This window comes from Eptesicus fuscus, chromosome 5 (genome assembly GCF_027574615.1).
Source record: "Eptesicus fuscus isolate TK198812 chromosome 5, DD_ASM_mEF_20220401, whole genome shotgun sequence".
Lineage (NCBI taxonomy): Eukaryota > Metazoa > Chordata > Mammalia > Chiroptera > Vespertilionidae > Eptesicus > Eptesicus fuscus.
Window position 1 is genome coordinate 23,003,276 of NC_072477.1, and position 20,148 is coordinate 23,023,423.

At 53.4% G+C, this 20,148-nt stretch overlaps 1 protein-coding gene across 1 annotated transcript in view; it reads left to right on the plus strand.

The window, feature by feature from the left end:
• The window catches only part of MIDEAS (mitotic deacetylase associated SANT domain protein), a 38,097-nt gene extending 18,502 nt beyond the window's left edge, over positions 1-19,595 (plus strand). Inside the window, exons 2-13 of the mRNA XM_028141418.2 lie at positions 860-2,553; positions 3,707-4,006; positions 8,232-8,577; positions 10,429-10,495; positions 11,002-11,144; positions 11,305-11,408; positions 11,753-11,828; positions 12,511-12,599; positions 15,680-15,829; positions 16,973-17,185; positions 18,681-18,877; positions 19,219-19,595. Coding sequence (XP_027997219.2) covers positions 1,102-2,553; positions 3,707-4,006; positions 8,232-8,577; positions 10,429-10,495; positions 11,002-11,144; positions 11,305-11,408; positions 11,753-11,828; positions 12,511-12,599; positions 15,680-15,829; positions 16,973-17,185; positions 18,681-18,877; positions 19,219-19,381 — 3,300 coding nt within the window. The 5' untranslated portion in view covers positions 860-1,101 and the 3' untranslated portion in view covers positions 19,382-19,595. The remainder of the gene's footprint in view (positions 1-859; positions 2,554-3,706; positions 4,007-8,231; positions 8,578-10,428; positions 10,496-11,001; positions 11,145-11,304; positions 11,409-11,752; positions 11,829-12,510; positions 12,600-15,679; positions 15,830-16,972; positions 17,186-18,680; positions 18,878-19,218) is intronic.
• The last annotated feature ends 553 nt before the right edge of the window (positions 19,596-20,148 follow it).

Here is a 20,148-nt window from a genome sequence, read left to right on the forward strand (position 1 = left end):
TGTTCTGTAGCAGGATAAATAGAGCGACCTGTTTTGTGTTTTCTCTCTTTTTTTTTTTTTCAAATCAAGTTAGAAAACAAACACAGAAGCACTTCAGTCACACCATGTCATAGAGAAACCCTCCGAACTCGAGTTCTAGCAGTCCACTCCTTCAGCATCATACCTTCGCTCGGGATGCCAGGAGCTCTTTGGCAGTGGAGGAGGCTGGGTGAGCACTGCTGACCAGCTACCAGGTGGCACCCTGCCTCCAGCCTGCCAGGGCAGCAAAACAGGTTCCTGTGCTAGTTTGGGGAAGACTCTGGCAGCCACCATCCCACTCAGCAGCTCCTCCCAGGGGTGGGGCTAGGACAGCACACACTCTCCTGGGGCCGCGCCTGCCAGCCTTGGTGCAAAGGACCCGAGCCTCGTCTTGAGGCCTGGACTCTGCAAGGACCTGGTGGGCTCCTGACTCTGGGACGGCACCGTGGGGAATGACGCCTGTTCTCTCCACTTTCTGGTCTGAGATGTGCTTGGGGCGTCAGACGAGGCATTGGCTGAACCGATGCTCCTTCTGGGTCTGGTGGGGAGGTTCCCGCCTGGGCAGATGGGAGAGGACCAGGCCGGGCTGCCCAGGGGACTGAGGCCTGGCTTAAGAGGGGAAAGGAACCGGAACACGGCCTTTGCCGCCCCTTGTCCCAGCTTGACCGCAGGAGCTCAGGCTGGATGGCAGCCCCCGCCCCCCTTGGCAGATGCCTTAGTGCAGTTCACAAGTTACACCACATGCAGCCAGGGCCTTCGAGGCCCCTCCATCGTACTTGGCTGACGCCTGGGGCATCGTGGGAGGCTGTGGCTGACACTGTTGCTGTGCTTCTGTCTGCAGGCTCCAGGACCCGTGGAGCATCATGAACTGGGAGGCGTAGACAAGCTCAAGAGTGTCTCCGTGAAGAGAGAGGAGCCGCCAACCGTTCTTTCTCCCTGACCACATCGCCCAGCACTTTTTCCTGCCCCTGTTCCGCCCCCACTGGCTCCTGGACTAGGGGGCTCCCAGCAGGACCTTCCCCTAGGGGATGGGCAACTGGTAAAGTAGGTCTCGTTCCCCGGGCCGGCCCAGTTGGCCACACCATGAACCTCCAGGCCCAGCCCAGGGGTCAGAACAAGCGGAAGCGTTGCCTCTTTGGGGACCAGGAAGCAGCTGCCAAGGAGCAGCCCCCGCCCCTGCAGGCCCCACAACAGCCCCCGGCCCCTCCACAGTCCACCCGAGTGAAGGAGGAGCCTTACTTTGGGCACGAGGGCCCCACAGGGGCCGCCCCTGCCTCCCAGCCTGTGGAGCTCTCCAACAGCCTGGCCCTGCTGAACTCGGTGGTGTACGGGTCCGAGCGGACCTCCGCAGCCATGCTGTCCCAGCAGATGGGCTCGGGCTCGGTCAAGTGGCCCAACTCCGTGATGGCTCCAGGGAGGGGCCCAGAGCGGGGCGGGGGCGGGGGCGTCAGCGACAGCGGTTGGCAGCAGCAGCCGGGCCAGCCTCCGCCCCACTCGACGTGGAACTGCCACAGCCTGCCCGTCTACAGTGGACACAAAGGGAGCCCTCATCCGGGCATGGTCTCTACCTACTACAGCCACCCCGAGGCACTGAAGCGGGAGAAAGGAGGGGGCCCGCAGCTGGACCGCTACGGGAACAGCGTGCGGCCCATGATGCCACAGAAGGTACCGCAGGAGGTGGGGCGGCCCCAAGCGCCCTTGAACTCGTTCCATGTGGCCAAAAAGCCCCCAAACCAAACGTTGCCCCTGCAGCCTTTCCAGCTGGCGTTCGGCCACCAGGTGAACCGGCAGGTCTTCCGGCAGGGCCCCCCGCCCCCCAACCCTGTCGCCGCCTACCCGCTCCCGAAGCAGCAGCAGCAGCAGCAGCCACAGGCGGGCCTGCCCCAGATGCAGCTCTTTGAGAACTTTTATCCCATGCAGCAGCCGCCCTCTCAGCAGCCCCAGGACTTTGGCCTGCAGCCGGCTGGGCCCCTGGGGCAGCCCCACCTGGCTCACCACGGCATGGTGCCCTACCCCTTCCCCCCCAACCCTGACATGAACCCAGAACTGCGCAAGGCCCTCCTGCAGGAGTCGGCCCCGCAGCCCGTGCTACCTCAGGCCCAGATCGCCTTCCCCCGCCGCTCCCGACGCCTCTCCAAGGAGGGCGTCCTGCCTTCCACCGCCCTGGATGGGGCTGGCACCCAGCCGGGGCAGGAGCCTGCCACCAACCTGTTTCTACATCACTGGCCCCCGCAGCAGCCACCACCCGGCCCCCTGGGGCAGCCTCATCCTGAAGCGCTGGGATTCCCGCTGGAGCTGAGGGAGTCGCAGTTGCTGTCCGATGGGGAGAGACTGGCACCCAATGGTCGGGAGCGAGAGGCTCCCGCCATGGGCAGCGAGGAGGGCATGCGGGCAGTGGGCGCAGGGGACTGTGGGCAGGTGCTACGGGGTGGGGTGATCCAGAGCACGAGAAGGAGGCGCCGGGCGTCCCAAGAGGCCAATTTGCTGACCCTGGCCCAGAAGGCAGTGGAGCTGGCCTCACTGCAGAACGCGAAGGTAAGAGTGGCATGGGGCGGGAGCCGGACCTGGCAGAGGGTGGGGTGAGCTGTGTGTGGGGCGAGCGAGGACGCCAGGGCCACAAGGGCACTTGTCTCACTTCATTAAAGGAAATGAAAGAACCTCTACATTTCAGGGAATTCTGAACTCCCTGCATGCAGAGAACCTCTCCCCAGGTGCATCCAGAACCTGAAGGGAGGTGAGGGCTATACAGGTGCAGGGTTGCAGGCAGGCAGGAAGTGCCACGTACCTTCATTTCCAGATCCAGCGTGCTGAATTTTAGCAGCTAAAAGACAAGAACGTAGTAGTCGTCATACAGGTGATTTTACTTGTCAAAATGCATCGAACTGTAATGAAAAATAGCTGCATTTTATTGTGTCCATTACACTGCAGTAAAGTTGACTTAAAAGAAAAGACAGGAACAGTGGGGGAGGAGAATGAACAGAGTGTGAGCACCCATCTTGTACTTGGAGTTTCTTACACTTGATCCCAGATAATTTGATAGGGATGCTGTCATTTATCCTGGTTTGTTTTTTGTTTTGTTTTTTGCTAAAGAAATCCCAAGTGGGATTTCCCAAGGTCATAAAGCTAGCATAGAAGCCTAATATCGGACTCCAAAGCCAGTGTTTGCCCCTTCCTTTACTTGAAGTCTCAACCCCCGATGCCTGTAGGGCCGGGCTGATGGGTAGAAGACAGTAGAATTTGACTTCACTCCAGCCAGCTGCCACTGGGGGATAGATATACAAAGACCACCCTCAGCTGCCACAAGTTCCTTGCTTGCTTGCTTTTACAGAGATACGCTTAAATATTTAGGTAATTTTTCACATGCCACTCACTCACTGTGCAGGCCAAGCAAAGTACATCTGTCAGGCACCTGGGGCCTGAGATGGCCATGCGGGGACCTACTCCAGGCTAGGACCCTAGGACCCTCAGGCTAGGATGGGGGGACCCGGCAGAAAGGAGGTGATAGAGGATATTTGGGAATGTGGTGGGAGAAAAGGTGATCAGGGAAAGGCCAGGTGACCAAAGACCATGGGGAGCCATCATAGGTGTGCGAATCCCCGAATCAGATGGGACTGGGAATCCTAGACCCGCAAACCGGGACTTACCTTCTGAACCTCACCTCCATCCCCCGCTCCCTTCCCTTCTCCAGGATGCCAATGGCTCTGAGGAGAAGCGGAAGAGTGTGTTGGCTTCCACTGCCAAGTGCGGGGTGGAGTTTTCGGAGCCCGCCTTAGCTGCCACGCGAGCACGAGAGGACAGCGGGATGGTGCCCCTCGTCATCCCGGTGTCTGTGCCGGTGCGGACCGTGGGCCCGGCGGACGCGGCCCAGGCTGGAGGTGCTGACGAGGACGGGACGGGTCCTGAGCACAACCCTGCTGAACACAAGCCGTCGGTCATTGTCACCCGCAGGCGGTCCACCCGTGTCCCCGGGACCGATGGCCCAGCTCAGGTATGAGAGGCTCCCCCCTGCAAAATCCTCCGGTACCTGAGTGCTCCTGGGACCTGGGACCCTCTGGGGAGAGGACAGTGTGACTGAAGGAGCAATTCAAGCAACCTGTGGTGATACTATGTCTGTTTTCCACACCAAACCGGACAGATGCACTATGGGGGACAGTGGGACAGTTTTATATTTGAAATTGCGACTGTCTAGGAAAATATGGTATGTGTGAATCTCTTTCATTCAGGCCACCAGGTTTTTTTTTTTTATATATATATATATTTTTTAAATTTCTTTATTGATTAAGGTGTCACATATTTGTCCTCATCCCCCCATTCCCATCCCACACCCCTCCCCACGGATGCCCCAACCCCCTGTTGAACTTAACCGTTGGATAGGCTCATATGCATGCACACAAGTCCTTTGGTTGATCTCTTCCCCCTCCCCGCAACCTCCCCTATCCTCCCTCTGAGGCCCGATAGTCCGATCGATGCCTCCTTGTTTCTGGTTCTGTTCTTGTTCCTCAATCTATGTTGTTCATCATTTCCCCTAGATGAGCGAGATCATGTGTCACTAGAGATATACTTATAAGAACTGGATGTGAGACGAGCAATAATAGTTATGCTGACAGGCAGATGAATCAGTCTGTAGTGAGTTTCTTTCTGGACCAACAGTTCTTTAGAGACCCAATTTCAATGTCCACCAGTTCCTTATGTGTACATGTCAGCACTGACACCTCAGCTCTGGATGGTGGACAAATGGTGGTAACGGAGCTCCGACTCCCTCTGGTTTGGTCTCGGCCAGACCCAGGGGCACGGCTTCACCCGGACTCAGGTGAACGTGGCCTCACCCAGACCCAGGGGCGCGTGGCCTCTCCCAGACCCAGGGGCGCGTGGCCTCACCCGGACCTAGGTGTCAGGCCACCAGGTTTTGATAGGGCCTGTAATACGGGCCAGGCCCTGTGCGAGGCACTGGGATGTAGATGTTCGCTTGTTCTGTCAGTGCAAACATGCATGTTGAAATCTCCTATTAAAATTGAGGTTTTTGTCCATTTCTTCTTTTAGTTCTGATGGTATATGTTTTATACTTTTTAAAAATATATATATTTTTTATTGATTTTTTACAGAGAGGAAGGGAGAGGGATAGAGAGTAGAAACATCGATGAAAGAGAAACATTGATCAGCCGCCTCCTGCACACCCCCTACTGGGGATGTGCCCGCAACCAAGGTACATGCCCTTGACCGGAATCGAACCTGGGACCTTTCGGTCCGCAGGCCGACGCTCTATCCACTGAGCCAAACCGGTTTTGGCTGCTTTATACTTTTTAAAAAAATATTTTTATTTCAGAGAGGAAGGGAGAGGGAAAGAGAGATAGAAACATCAGTGATAAGAGAGAACCCTGTAAGCCCCATACTAAGGGTGGAGCCCGCAACCTGGGCATGTGCTGTGTCGTGAATCGAACCTCAACCTCCTGGTTCATAGGTTGATGCTCAACCACTGAGCCATGGGCTGTTTTATACATTTTAATTGATGTTGTTAGTTGCATATTCATTTAGAACTGGATAGACACTTTTCACTATGAAATGTTTCTTTTTATTTCAGTAATCTTTTTGCCTTTTAAAGTCCACTTTGTCAAATATTTAGCTTTCTTTTGGGAATGTGTATCTCTTCTTATTCTTTTTTTTTTTTTTAATCCTCAACTGAGGATTTTCCATTGATTTTTAGAGAGAGTGGAAGAGAGAAGGAAAGACAGAGAGAGATATCAATGTGAGAGAAACACATCGATTAGTTGCCTCCTGCACAAGCCCTGACCAGGGCCTGGGCCGGGGAGGAGCCTACAACCAAGGTTCGTGCCCTTAACAGAATCAAACCCAAGACCCTTCGGTCCACAGGCCGACACTCTATCCACTGAGCCAAACCAGTTAGGGCTGTCATGTACTTTTGTATATTTTTCTTTTTTTTAGTCTGACCTATCTTTCAGTTTACCAGTTCTGTTTAGCTGGATTTAATGTGTTGTTAAGCCCATTCATTGAGTTATTTTTTAGTAGTTTTTCAGTTACCAAATTCCCATTTGGTTAATTTTTAGAGTGTCTAGTTCTTTGTTGGAATTCCCAACTTCGCCTTCTATCTTATTGCATAGTTTTCTTAAAGTTTATTTCTGACAACTCCATTAATGGCATCCCCCTAGGTCTGTTTCTGTCATCTGTTACTTCTTGTGTTTAAGTCACATCTTGCTTTCTTGTATATTCGGTTGTTTTTGTTGAATGTCAGATATTATATGCAGAGATGTATGGAGGTAATTGAAGGCTCTGGATGAAGTTCTCTTCCAGAGAGAATTTATCGTTGCCTCTGACAGGTAGCAAAAAGCAACAGCTACCCTGGATTCCTTTCATTTAACCAGAGATTAAGCGGTGATAGAGATGAGAGGAGTTGAAGCTGGGCCTTAGTCCATGTGAGGACTAGTCTTCTTCTGATTCGCCTTTATTCTGAGGAGATAGCCCTTTGGCGTTCCAGTCCACAGCCTGGGAGTCTACCAGGCTCTGCTTCCTGGACAAGCCCTAAACTCCAAGTTTCATTCTGCTACCGCCTTGAATTTACTAAAAGGTCTACTCAGGTTCTCAGCCTCTCCGTTGCCTCTTCCAGTCACAGCATCCACTCGAGGGAAACGCAACTCCAAATGCTGGTTCACCTCTTTGACTTTCCTTCTTTTCCTGGATCTTGGCTTTTTAATTCTTTGCCAACTCATTTGCTCTCTGATAACAGTGTGGTTTTTATATTGAGTCCAGATTTTTTTCGTTATTCTCAGCTGGAAAATCAGCCTAAATGCCTGTCCTCCGTAACAGAAAGGGGAGCTCCAAGGTTAACATGAGCAGCACAGCCTCTGCTCTCTGGAGTCTTAGTCTCTGGTTGGTGGAAAATTTTGTGGTGGAGCCCGGAGGCCTGGGAAGCTTGTCCTGAGGATGGGCAGAAAGGAGCCTGAGCAACTGCACAGCTCAACACACTCATTTCAATGATGAGGAAATAGATCCAGAAAAGGCAAGAGGCGTACCTCAGGTCATTCAGTCAAGTAATGCCAGAACTAGCCCTGGAATTTGAATCTCCTGAGTCTCTGTCCATGAGTATTTCCAGGGTTTTGGGGGAGGTTTAAATTTAGTTATTTCGTTATTTTTTTCTTTGTAGTACAGACTTTTTCAATCTTGCACAGAAATATGGAGAATGCTATAATCAACCCCAATATTTAGCCATCAGAATATAGTCGATCTTTTTTCATTTGTACCTCCACGTCTCCCTGCCACTGGATATTTAGAAGCAAATCCCCAACATCATATTGTTGCAACTATAAATACTTCGGTTTGTATCTGAAGTACATCACGCATTCGATTCCCAGTCAAGGGCATGTACCTGGGTTGCAGGTTCGATCCCTGGGCCTGGTCAGGGGGAGTGTGGGAAGCAGCCAGTCAATGTATCTCTCTCACATGGATGTTTCGCTCCTTCCTCGTCCCTCCCTCCCTTCCACTCTCTCTAAAAAAAAAAAAAAAAAATTATTCAAGGACAGGACTCTCCTATTAATTTTGTTAGACATGGGTCCCACGCCCAGTTCGGGTCTTGTCACATGGGGGAAGGGGGGCTTCCATTAATGCCTAGAGTTTACGTAGTGTGATAGCAGCCAGTATATATTGAGTAATTACTATTACCAGGTACTGTTCTCAGTGATTTCCAGTATTAATTCATTTAGTCCTCATAGCTACCCCATTAAGTAGGCACTTAATAGACCCATGTTGAAAACGATGATACACAGAGAGTTAAGTAATTTACTTTAAGTGGTAGGTAAGGGAGGTGGATCTCAATCCAAGCAACCCAGCTCCAGGGCCTGGGCCCTTAACGATAGTCCTCTGCCCTATAGCACACTTTACAGCAGGAACTATGGGCTGTGGCCCAAATTCAGACGTAAGAATTGTTTTAATATCTTTCAGGGATTATTTTTGAAAGTGGGGGTGTGGGGACTGGGGAGGAGAAGAATATATAGCAGAGACGACACGTGGTCCACAAAGCCTAAATGGACTGTTTGGCCCTCGACAGAAACAGTTGGCTGGGACCTGCCACCTGTCTCAGGCTTGCCTTGATGGGTGCGGTGGGCAGACTAAGTTTCCAAGGTGAGACCAGCAAGCCGTGGTCAAGACTTCAGTACCCCAGGACATAGGAGGCTGAGCCATCTTGGTTCTATTTCCTTCTCCAGGCTGAAGACATGAGTGTCAAGTTGGAAGGGGAACCTTCGGTGCGGAAACCAAAGCAGCGGCCGAGGCCTGAGCCCCTGATCATCCCCACCAAGGCGGGCACTTTCATCGCCCCTCCGGTCTACTCCAACATCACCCCATACCAGAGCCACCTGCGCTCTCCTGTCCGCCTGGCTGACCACCCCGCTGAGCGGAGCTTTGAGCTGCCCCCCTATACACCACCTCCCATCCTCAGCCCCGTGCGGGAAGGCTCCGGCCTCTATTTCAATGCCATCATGTCCACGAGCAGCATCCCAGCCCCTCCTCCCATCACGCCAAAGAGTGCCCACCGCACCCTGCTCCGGTCTAGTGAGTAACCCTGGCCTCGGTGGGCAGGGAGGAGACTCATTTTATGGGGCTGCTAGGGGTTGGGTTGGAATGCTGTAAGAAAAGGGGCTCCACTCATCTCTGAGAAAGAGAAGGAAGTTGTCCTGGTTCAAGAATACATGTGGGTGGAGGAGGGGTGTCAGCCCAGCTGCCTGGGTTCAAATCCCAGTTGCACCATTTACTATTACATCCCCTGTGCAAGTCATTTAAACTCCCTGGGCATCAGCTGCTTCGGTGTTTAGATGAGAATATTAGTAGTGTTTGGTTGATGATGAAATTGCCAATATTCAACTATTTTTAGATCCACATATGGTAGTTTCCTATGGTTCAACCTCATAGGGTTGTGGTGAGGTTCAGATGCATTCACATATGTACAGCACGCAATTTCATGCCTGATGCCTCATGTTTGTTCTTAATATTACGTGGCAGATCCTTTCTCCTCAGTCATTTTGGCCAAGAAAGAGCAGACATTTTGGCTTGATAGGGTTTGAATTGTTGAAAAATGTCGCCCACTCTACAAAAAGATCCATTTCCCAGGAGAATGTGATAATGCTATCTCTTAGGGTGGGGAGAGGATTCAACGGGAGTAAACACTACCAGACCAGCACAGGGGTGAGGCGGTGCCATCACCAGATTAACCTCCGAGCCAGACCTCACCCATGGCTTAGCTCTCTGGTGCCCCCTGGTGTCTGTGAGTGAGAAATGGCTCACCTGGGCTGGCTGGCCTTCTGCCCTCACACTTCCACGCCAAGATTCAAAGCCTCTCTCCCTGCCTGGGTTGTGCAGGAAGAAGTCACTGTAGAGACCAGATTAGTCCCAAAGAAAAGGTCTGTCCACGCATGAATATTTCTCAAGAACTTGGGTGTAAAGCCTCGAATCGGATCCTATGAGGGCTTCAGTGATATATGGGGACACCATGGTCTGTTTTAAGGAAAATCCGGGGTCACTAGAGAGTTGACGTGGAGGCCTGGGAGACAGAAAAGCAGAGGCTCCTTGCGGTGTGGGCTCAGCAGGCAGCGAGTGAAGCAGACCCTGAGCTCCAAAACCTGCAGAGGCTGCTAGCCTGGGCTAGGGAGGAAAGCATTCAAGAGAGGGTGGGGCTAGAACTGAGCTTGAGCTCTGAAAGGGCGGGGAAGACACGCTAGGCAGAGGAAATGAGTGTGACAAAGACATGGAGGTAAGACTGTGCAGGGAAAGTGAGGGGCCACGTGTCACCAGCCTGCTGGGGTCCAGGGTCCAGGCGAGAGGGCGGTGGGCGGCCGAGATGGAAGGGGACTGCTGAGGAGCGCGCAGGTTTTATCTCACGCTGCAGAGAGGAGTCAGCAAAGATTTTGTTTTTGCAGCAAGGGAGTGTCTCCTGATCCTGTGAGGCATGAAGAGATTAGCTCAGGAGAAACTGAGGCAGAGAGCCCAGCAAGGAAGTGAGGACACAATTATGCAACAGCGATCTCCTTCCCCACCTCGCCAGGGTGCAGAGAGTTTCGGCCTCTTTCTTAGTACAACCACAGGTTCATGTTGGAGTTAACCTGGCGTGTGGGAGCTCCCGGGGCTAGGTTTTGTGCATGATTTCATTCACTCCTCACATTATTAGCCTTAGGAGCCCCTTTCCGTAGGTGTGAAAAACGGGGGCACCCACATATTTAGGAAAGTTACAGTTAGTTGTCACCATTGCAGGCTGGGAGCCAAGACTTAGGATGCCTGATTTCCACGTGTGAACCTCTGTGAGTCACCGCTGTGGTTCTAGTGCTGGAGAGCAGCCACCTAGGGCTGGGGAGGGAGGGCTTTGCTGAGGGGAGGAGGGTACGGTCTACCAACCTGCCTTTTGTCCCATAGATAGTGCTGAAGTCACCCCACCTGTCCTCTCTGTGATGGGGGAAGCCACCCCAGTGAGCATCGAGCCGTAAGTGCAGCCCTGCCTCCGGCCCGTGGTGTGAGGGTGGCCACGTGGGGTCCAGGCATTGAGGCAGGCCCGTGGAGGAGAGGGCTCTGCAGGGCCTGCCGAGGGCTGAGCGGCCCCTCTGGGCTTCCTCCTCCTCGCCCTGCTTCTGTGTGGAAGTCACAGGAAAAGCAAGGGACCGGTTTGGGTTGCATTTGCCTCTGCGAATTAGAAGGGTCGTCGGAGAGGCTCCTTCCCCGCCTGTAAGCCTGGAGCTCCTCCTTCCCTTCCCAACACCTGGGCCTCGCCTTTCTGGCAGCACTTGGTGCCGTTTGCCAGGTGTCCTCACAGAAGCCAGATTCCCTTATGCCCAGCTGAGGCCTTGCCATGCTCAGCCTCTGTCAGCTGCCCTCTGCACCTTCTCCCATCCCCCAGGGAGAAAGTCAGATTCTGCCGCCTGCCCCCCACCCCCACCCCCACCCCACCCCAGCAAAGTGAGGGCTCACTCTCTGCCCTTTCCACCCCTGCAGACGGATCAATGTAGGCTCCCGGTTCCAAGCTGAGATCCCCTCCATGAGGGACCGCGCCCTGGCAGCTGCAGACCCCCACAAGGCCGACTTGGTGTGGCAGCCGTGGGAGGACCTGGAGAGCAGCCGGGAGAAGCAGAGGCAAGGTGAGAGGGGGCTTGAGCCAGCAAGCAGAGATGGTCTTGGGTAGGTGGGTGGGCTAGTCCTAGCCCCGCCCAGCCCGGCCTGCCCTGAAAGTGATTTCCTCTCCTCCCTCCCCACGCTCCCTCTCTCCCCCCTCCCCCCTCCCTCCCTCCCACAATGCAGTGGAAGACCTGCTGACAGCTGCCTGCTCCAGCATTTTCCCTGGAGCTGGCACCAACCAGGAGCTGGCCCTGCACTGCCTGCACGAGTCCAGGGGAGACATCCTGGTGAGACACCGCCCCCAGTGGAGGGGAGGGCCCTCAGGGAGGCTGGGCTGGATCCATCTCTGCTGCCCAGGAGCCAGGCCTGCTCACATGCTGATTTGAAACAGGCTGGAGGGTCCAACCCAGATGGGGGTTGTAGGGGCTCAGCCCAAGGAAACCCTAGTTCTAAACTTTGCAGCGCAGGGTGGTGCCATCCACCCCAGGCCCTGATTCTGGGCCACTGGGACCCCACCTCAGACAGAGCTGCACTGAGGGCCTTCTGCATCTGTGATGGCCTGAGGAGACCCTCTTAAGTTTTGCCTACTGAACCCAGCCAGGGCCCTGACTTTGCTTCACTCCCCTTTAAGGAAACGCTGAATAAGCTGCTACTGAAGAAGCCCCTGAGGCCCCACAACCACCCACTGGCAACTTATCACTACACAGGTGGGCCTGGTGGGGGGTGGGTCTAGAGCTGGAGCCTCCAAGGGTCTCCCATCAGTGGGGCCCAGTTAGTGCTGAGTCACAGCCCTGGGTGGGGGAGATGGGGGGTGGGTAAGCCAAGAGCCGAAGCACTGACACCAAAGCTGGGGTGGCTCTCAAGGAGCTTACTGTGCCCTGGAGAGGAAGACGGGAGGGCGTGGGCAGGTGGGAGCCGTTCAGGCAAGGAAGCCCAGGACTCAGTACAAGGGACAGGGATCCGGGGAGTGCCATCCAAACTGGCATCAGGCACCTGGAACTTAGACAACCCCTGGAGTGCCATGTCCCGTTCTGGACCCTGTGCTGTAAGGGGGACATTGACCACTGGGCATCATCATAGCAGCTACTGTTATCGATCCCTGTGCAGTGGTCCATGTCGTCTGTGCCAGGCTGGGCACCAAGGGTTTCACATGCATGATCTCATTTAGTCTGCACAACTGGGGAGGTGGCTTCTATTATTAGTTCCCACTTCACAAGTGAGGAGAGTGAGGTTCAGGGTCAAGTGACAGGGCTAGTACGTGGCAGGAGCAGTTTGTGGAGCCAGCTCTGACGGTGGATGGATCGCACACTTGTCTGCTGGTCAGAATCGCCCCCGGGATGCTCGCAGTCCCACCCACCTCTCTACCCCGGCTCCCTGTTTGCCCCGCAGGCTCAGACCAGTGGAAGATGTCTGAGAGGAAGCTGTTCAACAAGGGCATTGCCATCTACAAGAAGGATTTCTTCCTGGTGCAGAAGCTGGTGAGCTGGAGCTCTGTTTCAGGGGCAAGTGAGGGCAGGAGCTAGCTGCCTGTAGGATTTGGGGTCCCCCTACCAGTGGGGGCCCGCAGTCGCTTACCAAGCCCTCATCAGAAGCACTTAATTCAACGCACTAAGTAGCCTCAGAGAATTCTGTAAACAAAACAAGCAGGGGGGGGAATAAGGACTGCCCCCGCCCCTTCATTCTAAGCCCCCTCCCCTCCCGTTGGATAGTGTGGCCACACCCTGGGGTCTTAATCCAGAGAGGGGCCTGAGTGGGTATCAGACTCAGTGGCATCAAACTTGAAATAGTGGTGCCTGGCTGGCATGGCTCAGTGGTTGAATGTCGACCTATGAACCTGGAGGTCTCGGTTCGATTCCCAGTCAGGGCACATGCCCGGGTTGTGGACTCGATCCCCAGTGCAGGGGTGTGCAGGAGGTGGCCAATCAGTGATTCTCTCTCATCATTGATGTTTCTACCTCTCTCACCCTTCCTCTCTGAAATCAATAAAAATATATTTTTTAAAAAGCCCACAAAAACCTAGCCGGTTTGGCTCGGTGGCTAGAGCGTCGGCCTGTGGCCTGAAGGGACCTGGGTTTGATTCTGGTCAAAGACACGGACCGTGGTTACAGGTTCCCTGGCTCTGGTTGGGGGTTGTGTGTCTCTCTCACGTCAATGTTTCTCCCTCTCCCTTCCATTCTCTCTAAAAATCAATGGAAAAATATCCTCAAGTGAGGATTAACAAAAACAAACAAAACAAATCCCCACAACAACTTAAAATAGCGGCTTACCCAAGGGAGCGCTAGAAGAGAAGGAGGGGCTGCCGGCCGAGGTGAGCCATTCCCCAGGGGCGCGGAGCACTGGAAGGCCACAGTTAGTCTGTGGGAGGAGAGGTCACCCTATGATAAGGGGAACTGAGAGCAACAAATGACTGTAACTGAACTGGGTGGGGGCCTCTGCCCACGTCTTGTCAGACCCAGGGCGTCTTTCCAGTAACACCTCCTCTTTGCGCTGGCCAGCTAGAGGAGGCCGGAGACTGGTTGTCCTAGATTTATCTTGTCCTCCCCCTGTGTTCTTCTGGGGGACTAAAGTGCTTTGCTAATTTGCAGATTTGCATCTTCCCACCAGCCCCGTCTGGCAGAATCTGGGCTGCGGGAGAGTGCGTTGTGTGGACCGCTGAGGGGAAAGGGCTTCCAGGAACGTGCTCTTTCCTCTTGGGATGGTCGATTGTGCCAGGGATGGCTCTGGGAACTGGACAAGGTGCTGATGAATTCTCCTACAAGGGCCCTGTTGTGAGGGCAGACATCTGCTGGGTTCCTGATTGGGCAATATTTCCAGGAGCCCCTAATGCCTTAATGAAAAGAACAGACCAGTAGTCAAACAGATGATCAGAGAGAATTGGCAGGGAACGTGCAAACGGGATCTAATTAGTAACGCTGTGATTTGGCCATTCCTGTGAGATGGAGCATGTCTGTTTCTCCTCGGGCCCAGAGGACCCTCTCTGACTCCTTGGGCTCTGTGCACAGGACCTCCGTGCTGCCCAGAAGCTGGCCGAGCAGTCTGCGAGCCTGGGGGAGCGGGAAGAGTCAGGGAAACAGCCTCTGTGTTTTCTGTGTGTGGGAAGGTAGTCCAGAAACTAAACCCAGTGGCCAAATGGATTTGTGAGACGGGAGGCTAGGACTTCAGAGCGTGGGAGGCCCTTGGAGATCATCTAGTCTCACCCCACTCGCTGTTTACACAGGAAGCGACTTGTCTAAGGCCACGCAGCTATTTAGTGGCAGAGTTAGGAACAAGATTTGGGAATCCTGCTTCCTTTTCCGGTTTTCCCCGGCTTATTAGCCTCCCTTGATAATTTGACATTCCTCTGTCCTCGCTTATCGGTCGCTGCTACCTGGAGAGGAAAGGAAGAGGGGGCAGGGATATATATATATATATATATATATATATATATATATATATATATCCTACCTAATAATAGACAAGTATGCAAATTGACCATACCTTCGCTATGCTCACGATTGGCCAGGAGGCGCGGGGGGGCGGGACTCGGGGGGGCCGGGGTGGCCGATTGGGCCGACAGGACGCTGAGCTCACGTTGCCAGCGGCAGCTCGAGCTCAGCGTCTGCGCCATGGCTGTGCTGCGGCACAGAAGGGGCCTCTGGGGCAGCGAGCTCACGTCCCACTGCGGACCATCAAAAGCGGGGGAGCTGGGTGCCTGTCCGCTCAGGCACCAGGCACCCAGCTCCCCCGTGATCGAAAGCGAAAGCGTGTAGGGGACCCTACACGTGCATGATTCAATCATGCACTGGGCCTTTATATATATATATATATATATCAATTATATATATCAATGTGAGAGAGATACGTTGATTGGCTGTCTCCTGCACACGACCCAACCAGGGATTGGACCTGCAACCTGGGTATGTGCCCTGACTGGGAATTGAACCTGCCACCGTTTGGTGTACGGAATGACACTCCGACCAACTGAGCCACACGTGCCAGGGCCAGAATTTTTCCCCTTCAACTTTTTATTTTGAAAAAGTTCAAACTTACAGGAAAATCGAAAGAATAGTGTAATGAACACCTATATACCCCTCACTTAGATATACCAGTTGTTAACATTTGCCACATTTGCTTTCTTTCTGTCTATATATATAAACTTACACATGCACCTATTCTCTCTCTCTGTTTTAATTAATAATTAAAAGTAAGTTACAAACATCATGACACTTGGCCCAAATATTATCTAAAAACAAGGACATTCTCCTGTAAAACCACAGTAGCATTATCATCAAAGAAACTTAAACTGATAAGTAATACGCTCTAACATGCAATCCACATTCAAATCTCCCCAGTGGCTCCATGTTGTGCTTTTTAGCTTTTTAGAAAAGTAGTGCTGAAGCTTGGGTTAGTTGAATTGGTCAGTGGTTTGTCAGAGCAGGTCTTAGAGACATGCTTATATTTGGGGGGTTGATTGAGTTTAGTGTTTGCTCAGTTTAAGGGGAGACATGAGGAAGGCTGGCGTATCCCCAGGCAGGTGAGCTGAACCAGGAACTCTGACCGCATTTTCGTTTCAAACCAGATCCAGACCAAGACTGTGGCCCAGTGTGTGGAGTTCTACTACACCTACAAGAAGCAGGTGAAGATTGGCCGCAATGGGACGCTCACCTTCGGCGATGTGGATACGAGTGACGATAAGTCAGTCCAGGAAGAGGTTGAAGTGGATATTAAGGTGATTCCCTTCCCATCCTCAGCTGCTGAGAGAGGAAGGCAGTGTCCCTGATAACCCAAGTTGTTGATGTCCTGGGCTGGGCAGTGGCCGTGGGCCTTGGGGATCCCCTCTGTGTTGGCCAGTGACGTAGTAATCATACCTTGTGCGGATACAGTACTTGGGGGAAATTTCCCACAGTATTTGCACCAGCGTCAATGTATTGTCCCCTCATAGCGGGCCTCTTAACACTGATTCCCAAACTTTAGCCATTCTTGTATCACCTTTATCAGTTTCCGCTATTCCTGCATCCTACCATATGTTACCATTACTATTTCTGTCATTTCCACATACCACTTGTGCTATTCATATTTTTAAATCAACTCATTTTTACTCTAAAGGGAAGTTTTATATCACAATCATACATAGAAAACAAGTACTGCTTGGCTTAGACGGTTCTAGTAAAAATAAATATAGTGTATGAAAGTCAAACCATGTTATTAAACTCTAGCTAGATACTATTATCTGCCAAGGCGCTGAAACTGAGGCCTGGAAAAGTACAAAAGACACAGTGACACGAGCTGGAGACTTTCTCCTTAACATAATCAGGATTGAAAGAGAATTGAAAAGAGAATGTTGTTTAATTCAGTTTCCATGTTTAGGTTGATACATGGAAACGGAATTAAACAACATTCTCTTTGCAATTCGTTTTGGGGGCTATAAGCCCACACTTGGTGACATGCTGCTCTAAGATGGGGAGTGGTTCGGCCCCCATTCTGCAGGTGGGAAGGGAGTGGAGATACAGAAAGCGTTACAAGGTAGTTGAGAATGAGCTCAAGTTGCTGCCTGGCTCCACCAGACCACCCTGCCCACGGATGTGTCGCTGAGCACATCCAGGAAGATAGGTGGCCTGTGGGGAGGGCCTGGCAAGCTCCCTCCCTGCCCCTGGCTCCATTTCAAGTGCTCGGTCTCATCCTGAAGGTTCCCAGGGCTCAAGGCTCGCTCTTCTTTGCCAGGCAGACTAGGTGAGGGGGAGGGTGTAGAGTCAGCACAGGAGGCCAGGCCAGGACTAGCAGGGACAAGTGAGCCCTGGCTGGGTCAGAATCCGTGCGCTATGGCTGCATGACTGAGCTCTAGGGTCACTGCCCCTGTTCTTGTCCCCCATAGACTTCCCAGAAGTTCCCCAGGGTGCCTGCTCCCAGAAGAGAGTCCCCCAGTGAAGAGAGGCTGGAGCCCAAGAGGGAAGTAAAGGAGACCAGGAAGGAGGGGGAGGAGGAGGTGCCAGAGATCCAAGAGAAGGGGGAGCAGGAAGAGGGGCGAGAGAGAAGCCGGCGGGCAGCGGCTGTCAAAGCCACACAGACACTACAGGCCAATGAGTCGGTAAGTGTGACCTCCACTGGGGGAGCCCAGGGCCAGGAGAAGGGCCCGAGGGGGTGGGAGGGGAGGCAGAGCAGGAACATGACTAGGATTGTCATCATCATAATAGCAGGAAATGTATTCAGTGCCTGATGCTGTTAACTCATTAAATCCTCATAGCCCTATGTGGTAGGTACTGCCATTATTCCCATTTCACAGATGAGGAAATTGAGGCCCCAGATCAGATAGCCAGTAGGCAGCCTGACTCCAGAGGCTGCTGCTAAATTTTACACTCTACTGCGTTTGTCTCTGAGACTCAGGGAGCACGGTTTTATGAAAACCCGGAAGGTGTGTGGGACATGGGGGAAGCATTCGTGAAGTGTAGCTCAGGCAGGGCTCCCCTAAGAGAGCTGTGTCCCTGACAAAAATGTCTGAAACTGAGCTGAGGTCACAGGCGTAAAGATAAAAGCCCCTCACCCATGTTCTCTGCAAAGTGCTGTCCTGTCCATGATCTCATTAATTCTGCACAAGAACCCCATCAAGTGTGAACCCTCACTTTGCAGATGGAGAAAACTGGGCTCAGAGGTACTAAGTGACTTGCCTGAGGTTCCACCCCAGATCCTACTGCAGTGCTCTGTCTGCCACATCACAGGCCAAGAAGCAAGACCTACCGGCCAGAGCTGTTCTTGTGTGGGAGGGGTCCCCCGGGAGAGGGTAGGGATGGGAAGAGCCTGTTGGGGGAACTACTCTGAGATTTTTATTTTGGTGTTGTACACTTAGGCGTGCAGGAAAGCCCCCCACAAACTGTAGACACACAGCTGTTGGTTTTCTTTTTTTTGTCTTGGCTGTGCTCCTTCTCTAAGAGCTGTGCTCTGTGTACAGGCTCAAGGGAGTTCTGCTGACTTTTGTCAACATTTTCCTGTAGGGTCAATCCAGTGCCCATACTTCTGCTGGCCATCTGGGGCTCCCCGAGCCCCTGAGTACATGCCCTGAGCACCCCTCTCCAGGTCAGCACAAGGAGTCCTCTGCTCGCTGGCACCTGCCTGGCCTTTGCCATGGTGGCTCGTGGTGTCATGAGCTAGATGCCTGCCCGTCTTCCCCTTGCACTGGACTGTGCTCTCCGAGGAGGGGCTCCTGTCTGTCACCTCTGTATCCCCAGCACCTGTGCATCACATGGGCTTGAATCTCACGGAATAAAGTCACGAATGGACTAAATGACTGAAACATGACAACGTGTGTCATTAATTGAGACACCAAGTCCCGTCAGATACACCGGGAAGTCCTAGGGCAGCTAGGGCTGTCCCACGATGACTGTAGCAGCAACTCTGTAAAAACAGAGCTGGCCGAAGATGGAATGGGTTGCTGAAAAGGCAGTGAGTGCCTTGTCACTGGAAGGATTCAAGAGAATGCCAGGGCAGGGGTGTCTGGCCTTTAGGAGTCCTCTGTTCCCTAAAATTCTGGAATTCGGGATCCTGTCTTCCCCAGATCTCTCAACGCCTCCCTGTTTGATTCTCTCCAGGCCAATGACATCCTCATCCTCCGAAGCCATGAGCCCAACGCCCCTGGGTCTGCTGGTGGCCAGGCCTCAGAGAAGCCGAGGGAGGGGCCAGGGAAGCCACGAAGGGCACTGCCTTTTGCAGAGAAGAAGAAAAAAACAGAGACATTTAATAAGACCCAGAATCAGGAGAACACGTTCCCTTGTAAAAAATGTGGCAGGTAAGATGTATCTCCATGGGGACCGAGGAGGGAGGGTGTTGGTGGTTGGTAGGCGGGCAGAAGGAGGAGGAGGTAGTCTGAGCTTTCGCCTTGTCTTCTGATTGGCTCAGAGGGTTTCTAGGGCGGTGATGTCACTCAGCAGAAGAGGGATGATGGCACTGAATAAGGAACTCGTCTCTGCTTTAGTTGGAGGGTGGGGGTAGGCCAAGAGGCATTCGCCATGTCAGGAAGAGTCAGGGACACACAGCCCCCCCCCCCACACCCACACACACACACTCTAGCCTGGTGGCCCAGGGGGTGGGGACAGACCTCTCACTTGAGCCCCTCTTGCCCGGCTGCAGGGTGTTCTACAAGGTGAAGAGCCGCAGCGCCCACATGAAGAGCCACGCAGAGCAGGAGAAGAAGGCTGCAGCTCTGAGGCAGAGGGAGAAAGAGGCTGCGGCTGCTGCGGCCGAGGCCGCTGCCTCCCCCCACCAGACGGAAAGCGCTGGAGAGAGGGGCTGAGGCCCAAGGCCGCCTGGAGACCCAGGACTGGCCCCTCTGCCTGGCGCCCGGCTCTCCCTGCACCAGCCTTGTCAAAGCGCCGCCGGCGCCCAGGGACTTACCGAGGGATAGAGGAGAGATCACGTGGACTTTTCTCCGAAAAACAAACAAGACAATAAAATAAACAGCTCTTTTATTTATAAAGGCCCCAGGAGCAGTGTTAAGGGCTGCAGGATCCAGTTCTCTGTGCATTCGGTCTGTCAGAAGTTGTCCTCACGTTTTCCTGGAACGATGAGCGTCCCTGCTTGCTGGGGCTGCCCTCTGGGAGGGGCTCCAGCCGTTGCCACTGGTGCTTCTCACACTGGGACCCCTGCTGCTGCGCAGTCTCTTTGCTTCCTCTTCCCCTTGCTCCCCTTGGTCACCAAGGAGAGCCAAGCACAAGTTCGCCCCCGATGTAGCATTATTCCTCCCCTAAGCCCCGGAAAAAGGGAGCTCACCCCTGCACACCGTGTCCAGGCCTAAGCTGCTCCAGCGCCCCTGTCCTCACCGAGGCCTCTCCTTTGCTGCTTGCTAGCAGCCTGCTGGGGCGGGAAGTTTTCTCAGATGTTTGGGGGAAGGCCATGTTCCTGTCCAAGCTCTCAGCCTGCTGGAGGAGAGGGAACTGTGAGGAGGGAAGCTGCAGGCTAGGCCTGAGGGCACTTCAGTTAAGCCTTGGCTCTTCTGCTTCCCACCTTTTTGCCAAATACCTTTGGGCCCTAGAGACTAAGGGAGCTTAGCCCAGGCCCAGC